The 21,357-nt window shown below is 40.7% G+C and overlaps 1 protein-coding gene and 1 pseudogene across 2 annotated transcripts in view; both read left to right on the plus strand.

The window, feature by feature from the left end:
* Nucleotides 1-21,357, plus strand: part of BCL2 (BCL2 apoptosis regulator) — a 182,447-nt gene that overhangs the window by 75,555 nt on the left and 85,535 nt on the right. The window contains exon 3 of one of the 2 annotated variants that reach the window (XM_024754836.1): nt 7,648-7,762. The exons of the other annotated variant lie outside the window; for it this stretch is intronic. Coding sequence (XP_024610604.1) covers nt 7,648-7,713 — 66 coding nt within the window. The 3' untranslated portion in view covers nt 7,714-7,762. The remainder of the gene's footprint in view (nt 1-7,647; nt 7,763-21,357) is intronic. 2 annotated transcript variants of the gene reach the window in all.
* LOC112406192 (proteasome activator complex subunit 1 pseudogene) lies at nt 10,603-12,064 on the plus strand (annotated as a pseudogene).

Here is a 21,357-nt window from a genome sequence, read left to right on the forward strand (position 1 = left end):
TTTTTTTGCGGTACGCGGGCCTCTCACTGCTGTGGCCTCTCCCGTTGCAGAGCGCAGGCTCCGGACGCGCAGGCTCAGCGGCCGTGGCTCACAGCCGCTCTGTGGCATGTGGGATCCTCCCGGACCGGGGCACGAACCCGCGTCCCCTGCATCGGCAGGCAGACTCTCAACCACTGCGCCACCCGGGAAGCCCTGTTGTGCTCTTTGTAGCTGGATGTTTTCCAGAGGGTCATCAAGAGAAAGGCGTATCCTCTGCATTAATAACCTTTGGAAGGATTTTAGCAGTAAAATCAGAGACCAGATGATGTGGTGGAGAACAGGAATGGCGGTTTTGCTGGGTTGCAGGGGGGGCATTTATTCACCCTTCCAGGAAAGTGTCAAGTTCACCATGCCCCAGCACCAGACCCTTCACCCAGTAACTCTGAGATCTCATATCAAGTTTACTCAATACTCGTGATGTAAATGGCAAAACTGCTACCCTCATTTGGGGAATAAGAATTGTTCCTGTTAAAGGCCTACAATACACAAAATAAGTGACTCCAAGCTCTTACTTGGAGTAACAGCTAATTTCTGTATGTGCTTTCCTATTTTTTTGTTTTTTGTTTTTAATGAATTCATTAATGTGGAGTTCCAAAACAACTCTTGAATGTTTACATCTAATTATTGAAAAGTACAGGTGCCATATGAAACTTTAAAGAATATACTGAGATGTATGGCAAAGATAAGCACCATAGATGAGGACTCAGAAAACTATGGCCTGTGGGCCAAATCTGGCTTGCCACTTGTTTTTTTAAATAAAGTTTTATTGGAATACAGCCATACTCATTTGCTTATAGATTATCTGTGGCTGTTTTCCTATTATAACAGCCGAGTTGAATAGTTACAATAGAGACCAGATGCCTTTGCTCTCTGGTCCTTTACTGAAAGTTTTCCAACCCGTCAGAGACATCTCTATGATATTTATTTGCTCACTCATTCATTTATGCATTAGTTCAGTGAACACCAGCTTTGTTAAAGAAATGTGAGAAATGTAGAGATGAAGAAAGCAGGGGGAGGCCGGGTGGGGGAGGGATGGATTGGGAGTTTGGGATTAGCGGATGCAAACTAGTATATATAGGACAGATAAACAACAAGATCCTACTGTATAGCACAGGGAACTATATTCAATATCCTGTGATTAGCCGTAATGGAAAAGAATATGGAAATGTATATATGTATAACTGAATCACTTTGCCATGCAGAAGAAATTAACACAGCACTGTAAATCAACTGTATTTGAAGAAAATAGATTAAGAACAAAAAAAACTAATACGCGTTGAACAGCGGTGGGGAGAACAGGCATTTCTTGTCTCTTTCCCAATCTCATATGAAATGGAACTGAACGATTCTCTTATCAGATTCAAGGCGTTCTCTCCTAGTCCTGTTTGGCTAAGAGATTTTATAATAATGGGTGTTAGATTTTATATATTTTTTGCATCTCTTGAAATAACCATATAATTTTTCTTTCATTCTGTTAAATAGTAAATTAGAATGATTTTTATATCAGTCACTTGTTTTAAATTAATCTTGCACTTCTGGAATACAAAAACTTTTGAGGAATTAAAAAAAAAGAAAGAAAAGAAAGCAGTCCCTAATGTCCAAGAACTTACCATGTAACGGAGACGAGTCATGGGCCCAAATTGCCACCTCTGGCGACATGTGTGCGCCGAGAAAGAACTGAATCGCTGCGTAGTTCAGAGATGGCGGAGGCCCTGGACAAAGGGAAGGAATTGGGATAAGAAAAAGGATATCGCTTTCATAACTGTGTCTCCCCGTGATTTCCCAGTGGGAACTTCATGAGAAATAAGAGTCATTTCCTTCATGGAATTTTATAAATTGTAGTATCCAAAGGGTGGAAATGATTTAGGATATTACTTAGCGTCCAGATTTCTTTATCTGGAAGCATATTTCCTCTGTAACTGTGAGGATAATCGTATTTCTAGAAAATTTTTAAAGACTTGAAGGAAGGCTTCCTTCTTCAGAGTGGGAAGACAGAGGGAATTCCTTTTTTTACTTTACTGTTCCCTGAAGAAAGTAATATTAAAGGGTATGGGGTCTTAAGGGAGGGATCTTGGCAGGAACCCCCTCAAATATCAGACGGATTCAAAACAAGGTGCAACTGTAGACCCCCAGCCATCAATAAGTGTGACTCAGTGACTCTCAGAAGGCCACAGCCAACAAGTGTGAAGGGAGCTTTGGGTGAAGGTCTGGGTCAAATGCCACCTCACCGGGGAAGATTCCACGCGGGAAGCCTTCCCGAATCCTTCAGTTGGGGTTAATGTCTGCCTCTTCATTTGTGACCTGCTTGAGGGCAGGGTTCCCTTTCTGACTTCTGTATCACCAATAGCGCCCACTCCACTCTTTCTGTTTCCCAAGGATCTATTGAGTTAGCGCGAGTTGGATGCCGACTGACACTATGTATGTAAAATCTAGGTGGCCGATTTGGGTAAAGGACTCAGGAATTGCGGGTTTATCTAAAAATGAAGCAAGTGATAATCTTTCCATTCTGCTGCCATCAGAGGATCCAAAATGTTGGCTAAATTCTGGCCACCCATTCTCTATATTCATAACAATAACGCTGCCACCGAGCGAGTGCAGCTTATCTAGGTTAGAACACAACCCTGGGACGTTTCCCCCACTGAAATCATAATATTTTGACTGATAAAGTGGATAAAGCTTTCGGTGAGGAAGCTACTGAAAGAAAAATGATACTGGAGCCCAACAGGTAATTTTAACCTTAGGAAGCACCAAAGCCGAAATATTTCCTATTTCCTCCTTCTGAGTCACAGGGTCTCTGAAGTTACTCCCCACCCTGACAGCATCCCCTGGGGCTCTGGCCTCCCATCACCAAGGAGCCCAGATCAGCCTTCCATGTCCTCAAGGGTTTCCTCAGTGCCCGGCTTTCACAGTAGCCTGGGTTCCAATTGACAGGGGTGTCCCCAGGTAAGGACTAGAAGAGGGAGACACGTTCTGGAAGCTCATCTTGCTTGTCCCCTCCTCTCCCTCAGCCCGAGGAGGAAAATGCAGCCTTGGTGTATGAGGAACACACTTTAGGGCATTTACTGGCAAATAGATAAAGTCACTGCAGACACAGGCGGGTGCTGTCTTCTATCAAAACCATCTAAAAATACACTGACTCTACTGTCTCCTTCAAGCCCCGCGGTGTATTTATGAATGGGATTGCTTCCTCATTTGCTTTTCGTGTCAGTAGCTGGGAAGTCAGAAGGCATTACCTCTAAAATGGGGAAAGAACACTGAATCCATACACTTGCAGCCAGCTGCGGCAGGAACCAGCACATAGAATCACTTCACCCCGTCCCTACGGGATTTTTTCCTGAGCTTCTGATTTATAACGATCACTTTCGAAGGCCTAGAAATGCTTAGGTGAGATGAAATTACTGATTCTCCTAAAGTTCTGTTTGCACTGGAGGCTTTCTGGACGGCCGCTGGTTCTGTCCTGTTTAAAGCATTCGGTGGCGTGAATCCACGGTTTCTGCCCACATCACCACATTCCTGGGATGCCTTTCACGGGCCTTCGAAAGATCATCTGACAGCCGCCTGTGAGGTCAATGAACTTTATACATAATTAAACCTTCGCAGTTAGGAGAATTAATTTTTTTTCTCCCTGAGAAGCGGAGAAACAGGACATGTTGTGTTGCCTTCTGTTACTGAGTAAAAGTTCTGTGGAGTCATCAGGCTAGTTTCACATGATTTAATGCTGAACCGAATAAGAAAGTGGTTGCATCCTCTACTGGGCCTCACAGAACAGTCACCACCCACACTGTTTATTCAGACTCGGATCTTGGCCATTTGGGGTTTAAGCCAGAAGAAAGGGGGGGATAAATCTAACCCTGGAATGAACGCTTTTGAAACTCTGTATTCTTGATGAAATGCGGCCAAGGATTCTTTAAAAAATCTATTTAAAATCAATTACTGGGATCATATTTTCATTTACAGTGGATTGTTAGCAACAGCTAATTTTCTCCGTTTCCATCCAGCTTTGGAGTCTAGGCTGGAATTGGAATCATCGGTCTGTTTTGCCTGGGTATCTGATGCCACCACCCAACTATGTGTGGGTAACTGGGCAACTCTGACCTTTGACCAGCTCTCCATAAAATAACAAGGAAAGGTGTGAGGAGGAAGGAATCGAATGAAAACAAGCCTTAAGGGATTGTAGCAAGTGTGCTCCCCCCGGGGGGGGGGCGGAGAAAATATACAGGAGGCATCTGTCATATCGAGAGGAAAGAGAAAGCAAAGGGCAGGACTGGGTATGCCTGGGAAGATAGGCACCAGGACCGTCTGGCAGGATTGCCAAAAAATCATCTCAGATATGTCAGATCATCTCGGGTTTTTAAAGATCTCCAGAGGAGATTCTGGAACCTCCTTTGGTTACCCACCCTCCTCTTTGGCAATTTGTACTGTCAGGAAATTCTTTCTTATTTCCAGCCTAAAATGTGTACGTGGTCCTGCTTCAGAGGCTAAGTTGTTGGTGGGGACCACCGCATCTCCCCACAGCTTATGTGACTCCGAGGGTGGGATGGGGCATATGAGTTGCTGCTTAGTTGAAGCCACAATCACTTTGACCTCCATGCCCATCGGTCCCCGGGGCTCAAGAATGGGGCTGGGGCTGGTGGCAGGCAGGAGTAGCGCTACTGAGACGTCCAGATACCAGGTACTGTTACCCAGCATTTTGTGTATGTCACCAGGAAGAGAGGGCATTGTCATGACACGTCCAGGAATGAGCCTCACAACCATGTGTAAATATTAATACGAACCTCCTCTTTTGGATTTTAAGAGATCCAATTTTTAAGGAAAAACTCCTTCAGGGAGATAGACTGTAGAATTTCACTGGCCTCAAGATGGTAGCTCAGCTCCTCAGTTTTATAAATAAGAAGAGCTGAAAGCCAGAGAGCATGAGGGACCAATCGTGGACCAGACTTCAGGTCTTATGCCCCCAGCCCAGCCATATCCTGCCCTTCAGAGGCTGGTGCTCTGGGGGCGAAGTGATGCTGGCACTGAGGTCACTTTTCTCACTTCCTCCAGCCCCTTCCTCCTCCTGGGCAGATGCACGGGGGATGGCCTCCACGAGTGAGTTACGGATTCATTGAAAGGCTGTCAGATGACCTGGGCAGCCCGCCTCCTTCCCTTTTTTATCGAGTTATGCCATTGCCCTACCTCAGGCTGCGGTTTTTTCCAGAAGGGAAGAGGTCATCTTCCCCTTCATCCGCCCACCCTCATCTGCACTGAGTTCCAGTTCCCTGTGTGTATAGATTACTGAATGAGTGGCGTGAGCATTGCAATCTGATGAGGAGGGCTTTGAGCCCGCAGACAATAAGCCCTGTACCCACCGCTCCCAGCCCACCCTCACCTCTTCCTCTGTCAAGTGATCATAAGAACACTTGCCCTACCTGCCTTAGGTGCACCTAGGAACAAATGATCATATCTATCGATATCTTTAAAGTATGCAAAACACGGGGTTCTTATATGGTGAAATAGTTCAAGCAAACAGGAAATACAGAGAATAAGATGGCAAGTGCATGTGTATGTACCATCGCTCTGTCATGTCTTTATGCCGTATTTGCTTCAGATCTTCTTACCTACCTTTAAAAAGAGAGAGAGAGAGAAAGCACTTTCCCAGTCCCATTCCCCTTTTCTGTGAGGCATCAATTTAACTTTGATGTACATTATTACCATGCATGATTGCATCTTTTACACACATGTGTATCCATAGACATTTACATTTTTAAATGTTTTCAGACTTTATCTAAATGATATCATTGGCTTTGTGTTCTACATTACGTTGGTAAAATTCATCTGTTATAAAACACGTACCTCTACTTCATCCATGCTGCATAGTATTCCACCAAAGGAAGGATGCTAAGGTTGTTTCTAACTTTTAAAATGTCTGTTTGAAGAATATTATAGCTGTTTCTAACTTTTTGGCATTACAGACAGTGCTACAACATGTACATGTTCTTTGCCCACATGTGGGAGACTTGAGCTTCTCTTGGAGATGTATCGATAGATAGATAGATACATACATACATACATTCACACACGTACACATATATACACACACACACCCAATAGCAAAGTCATAAAGTTAGCACATCTTAAACTTCCCTACATGTTGCCAAATTGCTCTCCAAAGTGATGGTACCAGTTCACCACCACATGGTCTCTCAGTATGGGTCATCACCATATTCAAAATTATCTTATGCCCATCTGATGGCTGGGTAGGTTTTAGATGTGATTTCCTGATTACTAGCGAGGTTGAGTATCTTTTCACTTGCTTACTGAAGTCAGGTTTCCTCCTTTATGAATTCTCTCTTCTTATCCTTTGCCCATTTTTCTGTTGGTGTGTTTGTTTCCTTACTGATTTATTGGAGTATATAATGTATTCTTTTTTTTTTTTTTGCGGTACGCGGGCCCCTCACTGCTGTGGCCTCTCCCGTTGAGGAGCACAGGCTCCAGACACGCAGGACCGGCGGCCATGGCTCACAGGCCCAGCTGCTCCACGGCATGTGGGATCTTTCCAGACCGGGGCACGAACCCGTGTGCCCTGCATCGGCAGGCGGACTCTCAACCACTGCGCCAGCAGGGAAGCCCTATAATGTATTCTTGATACCAATCCCTTGTCTATTATAGGCATGGCATGTGTCTTCTCTTGGTTTTGTAATTTGGTTTTGTTGATGATGTAATAAGGGTTTTTCATTTTGTTTTATTCTTATAACAAGTTTGTGAGCTAAATACTATCTCTGTTCCTATTTTATAGATGAAGATAGCACCTTTTAGAGAGTTTAAGTAAATTGACTGAGGTCTCACAGCCCCAGTGGTGGGGCTGGAACAAGTCCAAATCTAATTCCAGAGTGCTCTTGAAGACATAAGCACTGTGACTATCCCCATTTTACAGATGGGCACACTGAGGCCCAGAGAGGTTCAGTGATTCGCTCAGTGTCACACAGTGTAGTAGTGTTAGAACCAGGACTATTCTTCAGGTCTCCAGACTGCTAGCACAGCTGTATACCTAGATAGAAAGATGGGGGAAATGGGCAAATGAATACCACATCCACACATCCTTTTAAAATGTAACTTTAAAAAATGACGAACTATTTGAAATGCAAAAGAAAAAAGTCACAGAGAATAATGCATCAACCAGTAGTCGCCTTCTACTCACATTTAATAAATGTTGACATTTAGCCACATTTTTAAAAGTTTGGTTTTTTTTGCAGAAAATGTTACAGTTAAAGCCTCTTTTCTAACCCACCCTGATCCCATTCCCCTACAGCTTTCCTAGAGGTAGCCAGTCTTCCAAAGTTGTGTTGTTACATACATGTTGTTGCATTTGGCTCCTGGCTATGTGTCATGAATGATAACTAGTATTATTTTGTGAGTTTAAAACATTTACCGTAGTGTTCTTACTCAGTAATCCATCTTTCTCCAACTTGCCTTATCACTCAAAGTTATGTTTTTAGGATTTATCCTAATTAATTGATGTAGAGCAAGTTTCCTTACCTGCTATATTAATTCCTTTTAATGAATATATCATAATATATCCATTCTCTAATTGATGGAAGTTTAGATTGTTTCCACCTTTTCATTTTACAGACGGAGCTGTTGTGTACTTCTTTGGGCTTGTTTCCATGTGGACATGTGAGCTTCTTAAAGGTATAGATGCAGACGTGGATTTCTGAGTCTCAGGGTACAAACATCATCCACTTTGGTAGGTGTTGCTGAATTGCTCTCAATTTACACTCCAGAACCATGTATGAGAGTTCCTTTTGCTCTGCATCTTCTCCAGCTCTTGGCATTATCAGGCTTTTACATTTTGCTAATCTGATAGATTGAAAGGTATCATATTGTGGTATTTATTCATACTTCTCTGATTTCTAGTGATTTATGCTTTTCTTTATCACGATTGTTGGTCATTTGGGTTTCTTTTTCTGTGTATTGCCAGTTTATAGATTTTGCTCATTTATTGTAGTGGGTTATTTGTTTTTTTCCCTTACAGTTACCAAACGTTCACTATATATCCTGGATACTTAAAAAAAACAAAAACAAAAACAAAACTACTGTCTCCATTTCTTGCCTTTATCCTTTGTTTTCTGGTGTCTTCTGTCACATAAGTTTTAAAATCAAATTGGTCAACATTTTTTTCTTTTTTTGCTTCATGGTTTGTGCTATTGTGTCATTGCCTAGTCTGCGATTATAAAAATAGTGTCTGTATTTTTTCCTAAATATTTTAAAGTTAGCTGTAATTCTCTTGGAATTCATTTTTGGATATAGCATGAGTTAGAGATCTATTTTTTTTCCCTGTAAATAACCAATTGTCCCAGGACCATTTAATAAATAGTTCAGTCATTTCCCACAGTTTTATAATGTCACATCCCAAGTTCCTATACGCAGAGGGACTCTCTCTATTACGCTGGTCTAGTAATCTATATCTGCACCAATTCTATTGTATCTTAATAATAAGGCTTTAATAAATGTCTTGATATCCAGTAGGACAAGTGTCCATCTTACACTTTTTCAATATTGTCTTGGCTGTTTTTTGACCTTAATTCTTCCATATGAATTTTAAAACCAGCTAAAAATGTTCATGAAAAACCTTTCTGGGACTTTAATATGAATTACATTCAATTTATGTATTAACTTAGGAGGAACTGATGTTGATGTTGAATCTTCTCATCTCTGAGCATGAGCTATATCGCTGTTTATTTACGTCTTAGGACTTTCAGTGAACTTTTGTAGTTTGCTTTCATTTAGCTCTTCACCTCTTTCTTTAGATTGAATCTAGGTTTGTCATAGTTTATTGCTATTGCTGATGGGATCTTTTAAAAATTACATTTTCTAATTGGTTGTTGCTGATAAGGACGCCATGGATATTTGTATATTAATCTTATCTCCAGCATTCTTACCAAACTCTCTTATGACTTGTAATTGTTTGTAGTTTCTCATGGATTCTCAATGTAGACAGTCTTATGTGCACATAATTCTTCTTTTGTTTCTCTATTTCAAATCCTTATTTCTCTTACTCCTTTTCCTTTGTTTATTGTGGCAGCCAGATATCTCACACAATGATGAGTGGAGTGGTGATAGAAGAAAACATATTTGTCTAGTTCCTGACTTTAAAGGAAATAGGTTCCTAAGGTTTATCATAGATTTTTAGTAGAAACTGCTTAGTAAAAACTTCCTTATATTCTGGGTTGGCTAGGTATTTTATTGTACTTTTGAATTGTGAATGGGTACTAAATTTGATAAATGGTTTTTTCTGCATCTATTGTGATGATTAGTTTTTCCTTCTTAATCTGTCAGTGTGGTGAATTACAGTAAGACTTTCTAATGTTGAATCTTCCTTGAGCTTCTGGAATAAACCTTACTGGTCATCACAAACACACACACACACACACACACACACACACACACACACACACACCACATATATTTACCATGTGATAAATATGATACATGCAATCATGATATTTATGATACCTGAGGTATATCATATCAAAAAACATATTTTAAAATAAATATACATTTATACACACACTACACTGCTGGGTATGTTTGCTAATATATATTTTTTTAATTAATTAATTAATTTATTTTTGGCTGTGTTGGGTCTTCGTTTCTGTGCGAGGGCTTTCTCTAGTTGTGGCAAGCGGGGGCCACTCTTCATCGCGGTGCGCGGGCCTCTCACTGTCGTGGCCTCTCGTTACGGAGCACAGGCTCCAGACGCGCAGGCTCAGTAGTTGTGGCTCACGGGCCTAGTTGCTCCGTGGCATGTGGGATCTTCCCAGACCAGGGCTCGAACCCGTGTCCCCTGCATTAGCAGGCAGATTCTCAACCACTGCGCCACCAGGGAAGCCCTGCTAATATTTTATTTAGGATTTTTGCATTGATGTTTTTAACTGAGATTGACCTACTGCTTTCCTTTTTTGTACTGTCTACTTCTAAAATATAGCTTTAGACTGAACTTATAAAAATACATTCAGGAGCTTTTGTTCTTTTTCTGTTTTTTTGGTGTTAATTTTGGTAACATATTTTTCTAGGAGATTTTCCATTTCATCTGTTTTTAGTTTTACTGCTTTAAAGTAGAGAATCGAATTCTCATGCTTAAAAAAAAAATCTTTAGTTATGGCTCCTTTTCATGCCTAATAGTGTTTATTTGTGCCTTCTTTTGTTTCTCTTCCTCATTCTCGTGGAATATCTACCTATTTTATTAGTCTTTTTAAAGAATCCACATTTGTTTTGTCCCTATGTGTATTGTGTCTTTGTTTTTATTTTATTGATTTGTTATTATCTTTATTATTGCCTTCCTACTACTTTATCTTTATCCATTTGTGGAAAAAGAATTTTCTCCTATTGTCTTTGAGTTTACTTTATTGCTTAATTTTTTATTTTCTTAATCTAAAATTTTTCTTGTTTTCTGATGTTGCATTTAATGCTAAACATTCCTTCTACTGATATCCAGGGTTTTAATTATTGTTCAGTTCCAAGTATTTTGTTACTTTAATTTTGATTTTATTTAATAATTTAACAGCATCTTTTTGAAATTTCAAGATGTACTGGAGTTTGGGGCCTGTGGTTTTGTTATTGATTTCAACTTTTATTGTATTTTGGTTGATGAGTGTGGTCTGAATGTTAGCACTTGTTTGAAATTTGTTGAGACTTGCTCTGTGGCGTAGAACCTGGTTAATTTTTGTAAACATTCATGTTTATTCTTTATTGTGTGGAGGGTTTCTTCATATCCATTCAGTGAAGTTAGTAATATGCATTATTTACATTTGTCCTATTTTTTTAGTTTGGTCTATTGATTTCATAGAGATATGTGCTAAAATCTCTCACTATAATTTTGAATTTGTTACCTTCATATAATTAAATCAGCTTTGCTGTATATATTTGACATGGTGTGATTAGGTATATGGCAGGATTGCTTGTGAATGTGTCTTTTTATTACTAAGCCGTGATCTTCTTTATCCCCCCAAATGCTTTTGGCTATTTTAAAGTCTATTTTATCCTATTGAGTCATTCAATTAAAATAAATAATTATTGAGCATTTATTATTTGTAGGAACACTTATTATTTGAATACATTTTTTCATGTTTATCCTTCCTGTGACTTGTTTTAGCCTGCTCTCTTATAAACAGCTGGAGTTTTACAAAATTCAGTCTGAGGATTTCTGCCTTTTAATGGATTAGTTTAAGCCATTTACATTTATTATGATAAGTCATATATTTGGAATTCATGAGGAATCCAAATGTTTTCCATCTGCCGTGCTTCTTCTTTACTTATTTTTTCTTCCTGTCCTGTCTTCTGTTAGATTACTTGAGTTTTCCTGTTGATTTTGCTTCCTCTTCCCTATGCCCACTCCTTGCTCCTTGTGTGGCACTAGGCTCCCCAGCCATAGCCACGCCCAGGGCCCAACCCCGGGTGGATATGTTTCACAAAGACCAGGGCAAAAGACAGAACCTACCTAGGAGCTATTTCCCCAGGTAGATTTCTGAATCAGATGAATTTTTGAAGGAAACAGCTCTCAAGAAGCCAACCTGAGCTATCTGAAGGCTCTGTTGGACATCTTGGTGCCTATCCAGTCCAGAAGACGGAGAAGGAGGAATGGAAGAAACAGCAGGAGAAGGAGGATAGGGATGAAAAGACAAAAGGGGAAGATGAAGGCAAAGGTCCTCTCAGTGGCCCACTGAATGGCAAGGAGAGGCTTGAAGTCCTCCTGCAAGGGCCTGAAGCTGGGGACCATGGATGTCACTGAGCAGTCCACAGGGTCACCACCTGGTTGCAGCTGCAGATACCTCAGACTGAAGATGGGAAAAGTTTTGAAGAAGGTGTTTGAGCTGATGAACACCCTTCACACCAAGCTGGAAGGCTTCCACAGTGAAGTAGAGTACCAGGACCCCACTAATGATCAGTGGAGACCCACAGAGCTTGCACTGTGTTATATGATGTCATCCTGAAGAACTTCAAGAAGCTCAGGAAGCCCAGGGGAGAATCAAAGGAAATGATGTATTGAGACTCTCCTCTCATTCTGTGATAGGCCCAGTAGAGACCTCCCTGCCTCTTACTGGAGACTCCACACCTCCCCCTACCTTTCTCCTGTTGAAGTTTCTCCTTCATCTTGCCTCCCAAACACAAAAATATAGTCATACTGTTAAGACAATGATGACTGTTTCCCTCTTGATTTGTAATGTATATGTTTTGTTCTGCATCTCAGCTGTTACCCTTAAACCTTAAAAATTATATCTGCGTTACAGAGTCTAAAATTAAAGTGTTATCTGTATCTCTTTGCTTCCCAGACAATGTAATACAGATTACTTAGAACAATTTAACCCAGCTTTTCTCTCTCTCTCATATTCTCTTATGACACCGTCAGCTATTTTATTATCATCTATCATTTTGTTTCTGTTTTGTCCACATACAATTATTTTTTTACAAATCTACTTTTTAAAATTTATCAAAATAGATGTCATTTTATTCACATTGTGGGTAAGACTATGAAATCCAGAACCAGACTGCCTTAATCTGAATCCCAATTTAATTATAAATCACTTAGAATGGTGCCTGGTACACAGTACAGAGTGAGCCCTCAATAAATGTTATTGATGTTGTTTCTTAGATTCCATTCCCCCTTTCTCAGTTCAAATTCCTTCTTACGGAAGTACATCTTTGAGTAGTTATTTCATGGATTTGGGGATATGAAACTATCTCTGTCAGTCTCTATCTGAAAATATCTTTAATTCACCCTTAGTCTTGAACAATAATTTTCTAGGTATAGAATTCTACAGAAATATTTTCCCTCAGCATTTGAAAATATTATTTCATTGTCTTCCGATATCTGTTATTGATGAGGTGCAGTCAGCGTCAGTCTGTCTTTTGTTTAGAAGTTTTTTTGTCTTTTTTAGTGGAAAAAAAAGATATTTGTTTTTCTTTTTGTTCCTGTCTTTGATGATCTGCAGTTTCACCACAGTCCTGTGTGGGACTCAGTATATCTCTTGAATCTAAGGATTCTTGATATTCATTGATTCTGAAAAATACTGTCATAATCTCTGAATATTATTCCTCCCAGCTATCTTTATTATCTTTTTCTCAGTCCTCTGTTATAGGTTATTAGATCTTGTCCTTCTCTTCTTCATGTCTGCTAACCTGTGTTTTCATATTTCCCACATCTCTACTTTTCTGTGGTCTATTTCTTTTCAGTCTCCCCCTACCCTTTCCATTCCTGTCCTCCTAAGGTATATAAGGTTAACATCTGGTCTGCCTCCTTCCACATGTCTCTCCAAGCTCATATATAAACACACAAAAATCCAATAATACCTTGTGCATTACTTTACAACTTACTGTCTCTTTTAATAGTACATTAAGGATATCTTCCAGATAAGTAATACAAATTTAACTAATTTTTTAAAAAAATAGCTAAGTAAGTTCCATGGTATGGCTATACTACAATTTATTCAGCTGTTCCACTATTGATGAACATTTAGGTTATTTTCAGTTTTATGTTGACACAAACATTGTAGATAAAAACATCCTCATACATATTTACTTATGTGCTGGTTCCTTAATTTCTATGGGAACAACTTCTACCCCATCCTACTTCCCCTAACCCCCACTTCCCAAAGAACATCACTGTCTCTATTTTAGCTTTTTCTTCTGGCATTTCTAAATAATGTCTATGCTGTGATCTTTTATCAATTTTACTCACGATGTCTTAACTTCCTATTATAGTAAATACAGATTTAGCTCTCTTACATAACCATATCCGCTGCTTTTCCAACCCCTTTCTCTCAATATAATTATATTGCAATATTGGGTTAAATCAGTTGTTAGTGTTTTCACTCTTTGCCTATGGAAATAGTGTTAACAGTTAAACTTTTTTATTTTTATGACGTTAATACCTGACTTTTAAAAAAAATTTTCATTGGAATATAGTTGATTTACAATGTTGTGTTAGTTTCAGGTATACAGCAAAGTGAATCAGTTATACATATACAGACATCCACTCTTTTTTTAGACGCTTTTCCCATATAAGCCATTACAGAGTATGGAGTAGAGTTCCCTGTGCTATACAGCAGGTTCTTATTAGTTATCTATTTTATATATAGTAGTGTGTATATGTCACTCCCAATCTCCCAATTTCTCCCTCCCCCCTTATCCCCTGGTAACCACAAGTTTGTTTTCTACATCTGTGACTCTACTTGTGTTTTGTAACTAAGTTCATTTGTACCCTTTTTTAGATCACATATAAGTGATATCATATGTTAATATCTGTCTTGTTTTTTTTTCTTAATTTCCTTAGTGTTCTTCGTCCTTGTAGGGAAAGATGTTCCCCCTATATCTTTCATAGTCTCCCTGTACACGTTTCCACAAGGCCGATCACATCAGAAATCCATGAGTTCTTCTTTTCTCGGTAACATCCCTTTTTTTCTGGACTTTTCTTCAGGCCTGTTGCACAGCTGTCGTGCTGGGATTTCTCTTCCTTGTTATTCTAGAACTTTCCTTGACCTTTCTTCTGAGCTGGATCCCCTTTCATGATCTGCTCCATTGAGGAAGCACATCCTCCAGCAGGATCGGAATTACAGCCTGGTGCCCTGGTGGTGGCCCTCACTATCTGTCTCTCTTGATCCACTGGTCCAGTCCTCTCCCTTCACTACATCACCCCTCTTCTTTAGTCCTGTGTTGGATCACATAAATTTCCTCCTTTTCCACTTACACATTTTTGTGGCTCCCAATCTATAAGCGGCCTTTCCAAAATGGACCCAAGAGAGATAGATTCACACTTCGAATGTCCAAAATGTCTTTATTTTATCTTCTCACTGGAAGGCTTGTCCGTCTGGTACAAAGGATTCTAGGTCAAAACTAAATTTTCTTCCAAAGGGTGAAGCCATTGCCCTATTGTATGCTGCCTCTCAGTGTTGCTGCTAGAAGGCTAAAACCGCTCTGATTCTCGATGCTTTGTACCTGACCTTCTTTTTCCTTTCTCCTGGGACCTTGTAGAATCTTTTCTTTCCCCCAGTTGTCTAAATTTCACAATGACTTTCCTATGTGGGAGTCTGTTTACATCTATTGTACTGGGCAATCAGTGTGTTCTTTCAGTCTGTTGAATGTGCTTCTGTTAGCGTCTGTCTTTCTTTCCAGAACTCCTATTATGTGGGTGTTGTACTTTCTAGACCAGTCCTCTAATTTCCTCCTATTTTTCTCTCCTGTTTTCCGTCTCTTTATCGTTTGCTCTCTTTTGGGGCAATTTCTTCAACTTCAATTTCCAACCTGTCTATTGGGTTTGCAGTTCTGTTATTGTTTTAAATTTCCTCTTTTCATCTATAAATAGTTGGGTTTTTTTAAGCATTCTGTTCTGTTTTCATGTGTGTGACATTCTCTCAGCATTCTGAAAAAAAAAATTATTCTCTTTTGAAATTTTCTTCTCCATTCATGGCCTCTATTTCCTCCGTGTTGCCTTTTTCTATTTGTTTTGAACTCTGTCTTCCCTATAGAGGCTTTCCTTGCATGTCTGGTAATCCTTGAGTGTCTGGTCCTGTTTAAGAGTGAAGAACTAACAAGTTTATTGGAAGCTCTCAGGATGTGCAGGGCTTGTTGACTTTGAGCATTATCATAGAATAACATGATAATGCCATTCTTTGGGGAACTCCTAATGTCAACCCCTAAAGTCTCCTACTGAAGAACCTACAGAGATGGTGAGACTCTCCAGGGAACACCCTTCCAAACTCTCCCCTGGAGGGTGAAGCTCTGCCTGTTCCAGTGCTGAGAGCTGAGGTGAGGAATCAGACTGGAGAGGTCAGCATTCAATATACATATTTTCTGCTTCGTTTGATGCGTGGCGTCTCCCAATCCAGGAATCCTGTCTCCAGAGACCATACCTCCAGTTTTACCCATTGGGGTAGAGGCTGCTGCCCAGAAGGGTGGAGAAGAGGAGGGGATCTGGGGGTCTAGGGATATAACTCGTTCTTAAACGGCTTTCACCGCATCTCCTCATTTTAGTCACTCCTCCCTTCCCCTCCCTTCCCATTTCCAAAGGTAACTAGTGCCTTCTGTTCCTGGACCTTCTGAGCATCTGCTACTTGGTTCCTAACTTTCCTTATTCCTAGTTTAGGATTCTGTCTCTTTTTGTTCTGCTGGTTCTGTTACCTCTTGTCCAGCTGTTTTCCATCTTCCAAAATCTTATTGCTGTTACCCCTTCACTTGTTCTTCTTGTCCTTCTGGGTTTATGTCTTTTAAATGGTCACTTTCTCTAGTTTTAGTGAGGTTTCAGAGAGACCAGTGTTAGGTATGGTGTGTTCAGTTCTCTGTTTTTACTTGGAAGTCTTATGTTACATTTTGGTTGATTTCCTCAAATCTCTTTTTCCAGTTCACTAATTCTATATTTGTGTCACTCTACAGTCTAACTTTTCCATTGAGTTATTTTTAGTTCTATTTTGTTCTTTTTCAGGTCTGCTATTTTCTTTTTTTATTTACTCCTATTATTTCCTTATGGTTTTTAGTCTTTATCACTTTAATAATTTTAAGAAATCTTATTTTGTAGTGTTTCAGATTGTAGTATTTTTCCAGTTCTTAGAGTTTACCTTAAAAAAAATTCTCTTTATGACTATCCCTCATGGTAGTTAATTCCCGTGTGTGTGTGTGTGTGTGTGTGTGTCATCAAGTTCATGTTCATAGAGATTTCTCTTCTGTGGGAATCTTGTAAGTCCTGAGTTGTGAAATCGTCCCTATGTAGTGGTCACGTATTTGTTTTTTCTGGCGATCAAAGGCATTTTGATGGTCCTGGAATTGTGTTTATATTCATTGCTTGTCCCACCCCCCCCACATGCAGATAATGTAAATTCTGATCCTACAACTGACTGTGGTTCGTGTTTAGGGTTTTGATTTCTCAGAGGCTCCCTAAGCTCTGGATATAAGGCAACTGTCTGCTCTTCATCTTGAGGCCAGCAGGCAGTGGCTTGGTCCCTTTTTCATGGACGGGTGACTTTAAGATTTATGAAAAGGGCTCCGTCCTGCCTCCCTCCCTCCACCTTATGCAGGACCAAGGCCACGTCTCTTCATGGGCTTTAGAATCTAATCACTATCCCCAGATCCCCAGGGACATTTGTGGAGGTCTGAAACTCCCTTGGACCCCATGGAGTCAACCGTTTGTGAAAGCTCTGGCTTCAGTTTTTCTTCATTCCTGGAGCCTATGCTTTTCTCCCTTTCTTCTTTCCTTCTAGGTACAGCATTGTGATTTTTCTTGAGAATTTCGTATCTTTGTAGTGGAAAGGAACCCATAGGATCAGCCCAAAGTTTGCCATTTTGCTGGAAATAGCTCAACATCCACTATTGAGCTAAATCTAGAATAAATAAATAGATTCATTAAGCTAAACTAAAACCTGGAATTGACTGTAAAGGGCCAGAGATTGAAAGGTTCTTAGAGATCACTTCATCCAACCCTAGCGTTTTATTTAAGGAAACTGAGGCTCAAAACTGATGAAACCACTTGCCCACAGACACATGGCCAGTTAGTGAAAAAGCTGAGGGTAGAAGTCAAGGTGGCCACTTTTTTCCAGCAGCCAGCGCTCGTCTGCTTGCAAGACGCCCCAGTCTGATGACGGCTGTGCCTTAAATCATGGTGAGACTTTGGGAAGGACGCATAGGCCATTTGTGTTGGTTTTGTCATTTTAAAATTTTCTGGACTGTAAAGTAATAGAGCTTATAGAATCACTGAAGTGATTTATTCCTCTCCCAATTTTGTTTTTTTTTCAAAGAAAAATACCTTTTTCCCTCTCCTTTCTTCCTTTTTTTTTTTTTCCCCCTTTTAGGACCCAGTTCAGGTTCCACCATCTCCCAGAAACCCTCCCTGCATCCCATCGAGGGTTTTTCCCCTTCTCTGACTCCTTTTGAAATTGTCATTTGAACCATGTCATTGGCACCAGATTACAAATCTGTCTGACCCTGTTTAATTATCGAGTGTGTATGTGCTTTGTCTCCTCAACTAAATCATAAGTGCTAGTTTGCAGAAGCCATGCTTATGCTTATGTATCTTTACCATTTCCCAAAGTGATTTTCGTGATTAATTGATGAGGAAGCAACTTAGAGGAAATATGTTCCCTGAGATAGAGCCTGGGTTTGGTGTCAGGAAGCCTGGATTCTGCCCCTTTTCTTGGCATCAGCTCCCTGGTGAATTTGAGCAAACCGTCTTACCTTGTATGGACAGCCCGCTGTGGTCTGACAGTACACTCGTAGACAGAGTGGTCGTATAATTTATCATTCAAATGGGGACAGTTATGAGAGTGAAGGGGGAGGCACTATTAATAATTTTGCAGGGACAACAGGTGTAAACTGGGACTCTTCCTGACAAGCAGGGACATATGGTCACCTTATGTCATAGATCACCTTGAGCTCTTCAGAAAACTTTGCACAGCTGCTATCAAAATACCAGTCATCAAATAAAAAAATTATCATCCCTTCCAAGAGTTTTCCTCCACCAGCATGACTTCGCAGGTAAGAGAATGTTTAGTTTTCCCAGATGTTCATGTTTTCTCAGCTAATTTCCTGGCCTTAAGTGCTTGTTATAACTGAAGTTAAAGTAAATGATGGGTTTGAGAATTAGTACTGCTAACAGACAAATGCCTTTATTTTCCATATCAACCCATTCTCTGTCCTGGAAAAAAAGAACAGCCCCGATTTTGAGAGCTCTGAGCCTTGTTTTCTTGGGTACTTTTGAAACATAGGATCTTCCCTCTAGTACATCCAGTGATAGAGGGAAGGGTTATGAATGGCTGTTGACCCTCAAGACTGGAAATGTCTTCATATAATGGTGTATTCGGTGGCTTAGCATAATAGGTGAGGTAGGTCTTTAAAAAGACACATTACAAGCACCATGGCTCACTAGCTGGCTTGCTCCTACCAGAGTGCTCTGTATACAGTAGGTACTTCATAAGTGTTTGTTAGCTTGAAATTCCGAGGAACACTTGGAAGACAGTGGTGGCTAGTAAACTCACTTCCCAGCGCTGGTAACTCCATTCCTGCTTGTGCTGAGGGAGTACTGTTGTGGTTGGGCCATGGTGTTGGAATGCAAAGACAAACAGATACTATCTCTTTCCTCCAGGATTTTATATCTAGAGGCAGCCTTGGAGCTGTAAACAACTAAGTCTAAGAAAGTTCAGGAGAAAGAACAATCAGTTTTGACCTGGGGTAGTCAGGTGGCCTGTGAGCTAGGTTTGAAAAGTAGGATTTTACCCGAGGACAGAGTTGGGTGAAGGCCATTTCACAGAGTGGGAATGGCACAAACAAAAACCTGTAAGAGTCCAATTGCTTGTCATGTATGGAGAATCAGAAGAAGTCCTGTGTGTCTGGAAGATACGTGTTGACAGTTGGGATGTCCTTTAACGTCAAACTAGGGAACTCGGGTTATATCATGCAGACAACGGGAATTACATAAAGGGTTGGATTCGTGCAGTGATATCAAGCAACTCGTGTTAGAATGATAACCTGGTTGCAGGGAGACCAGTGATGAAGAGGCTTTGGTGTTCAGGAGAGATATCAAGGCAGGGGAGTAAAAAAAGAGGAGCCAGATAGGAGATAGAGAATTGGCAGCTGGTTGGATGTAGGGTTGACGAGGAAAGAAGAACCAAACAGGACACCAAGGGACTGAGAAGATGGTGACCCGAGGACAAGACTGTGGAAGGCTGGAGAGGAGCAGAGCTGGGCGGGGAGGGCGCTCTTGATTTCTAGGGAGGTTTGTGAGGAGATGACGTGAAATAGTACACGAAGAAACCTTGAAAGGGGATTTGCATGAAATAAATGTTGGATAAACACTACATTGAAAGAAGGAGGGAAGGAAGGAAAGGAAGGGAGGAAGTTCTTCCTCTCTCCGCTCTGTGGGATATTTAGGGCTTTAGGAGATCCAATGGGAATCACGCACTGGGGCTCTTCCCATTAAAAAAACTTGCCAATTATTTCATGTTAATTGAGCGTACAAACCAGGAGGGCACTCAGATAGAATGAAAGACCCGAATTGGTTGGTATCAGACTGATGAGAGGTGGGCTTTGAGCCAGACTTGGAGGAAGAGAGGGCTGTGGGGTGATGAATAGCCACACTGAGACCCAGGGAGGAGCCGCCGAGAAGGCAGGAAGGCGGCTGCCTTATGGAGAACGGGAAGGATGCCCGTTACCATCAGAGGTGGTCGCAGGTAGAGAAACGCCCTGGCTCGGCGATGGGCAGCAGTGGGCGGCATCTCCCGGGGGCGCAGCTGGGCTCTGGCTTACTTTCTGACGAGCCCACCCCAAAACTCTATCGGGAGGACCCTGGTTCTCTGTGACAACCTGTCCAGTCCCTCTCCAGTTTTTTTCTGACCATTTGGAAAAACAGCAGAGCAATCCTCTGTGTGATTAGAAACCAAGTCACATCGACTTCTCCTCTTGAGCCATTTCAGGATAACCCTCCATAAATCCTTTTATGGGAAGTACTGGCCAGTACTTTGTCTTACAAAATGCCTTTTGGTTTCTTTGCCTCGGTCTTTGATATTGGATAAACATTTTAGTTTCGTGATTACGTGGTGATTAGATGGCAGTGCATGAATTGGCATTACTAAAATTGTTTGCCTTCAGTTATATTACGTCTGCTTCAGGAATGCCAGAAAAACATAAACATGGCTTAGTTAGTAAACTACCTCAATTGGAACATCTGAGAGAGAGAAGGCACAAAATCTGGTAGTTGGCGTGATATTTCCTCTTGACTCAGAGACCCTTGAAGCTGGGAAGTCCTTTGGAAGCCTTCTACTACCACCTTCTCAAACACGGTGCCGCCCATCCTCTTCCTGAATACTTCGAATGAAGGGGAGTTCTCAGAATGTGCCAACTTTTAGAAAAAAGCAAACCACAATCGGATAAAAAATTTTAAATTAATTTCTCCTAACACTGGTCAGAAACTTTTTAAGTTGGCTATAGTATAAAATGAATGCAAGCCAGAAGTTACCTGGGAATATTTTTATGTGATCTACAACATTCCAGTGTTTGTTGGATGCAGTGCTTGTCGATGACTTGTCTTCTTTGGGTGGAGGAAAGCTTTTTACATCATCGTATCACATAATTTCTCTTTATCGCCTATGGTTTCTACCACTTTGGTCTTTTCCCTTGGGTATCGTATCTTTCTTTGACATGGCTTGCAAGATGTGGCTGCATTTAGGGACGTGATATTCACAATGGGTTGGTCTCTCTGTACAGTTACAGTTCTCTGTAATTTTGGATTAAATCAGCCGACTGACATCTGGCTGTGTTTTTGCGGGCATCCGTATAAACTTGACAAAGGGCTGCTGAGACTAG

Source organism: Neophocaena asiaeorientalis, unplaced genomic scaffold (assembly GCF_003031525.2).
Source record: "Neophocaena asiaeorientalis asiaeorientalis breed wild unplaced genomic scaffold, Neophocaena_asiaeorientalis_V1.1 scaffold124, whole genome shotgun sequence".
NCBI lineage: Eukaryota > Metazoa > Chordata > Mammalia > Artiodactyla > Phocoenidae > Neophocaena > Neophocaena asiaeorientalis.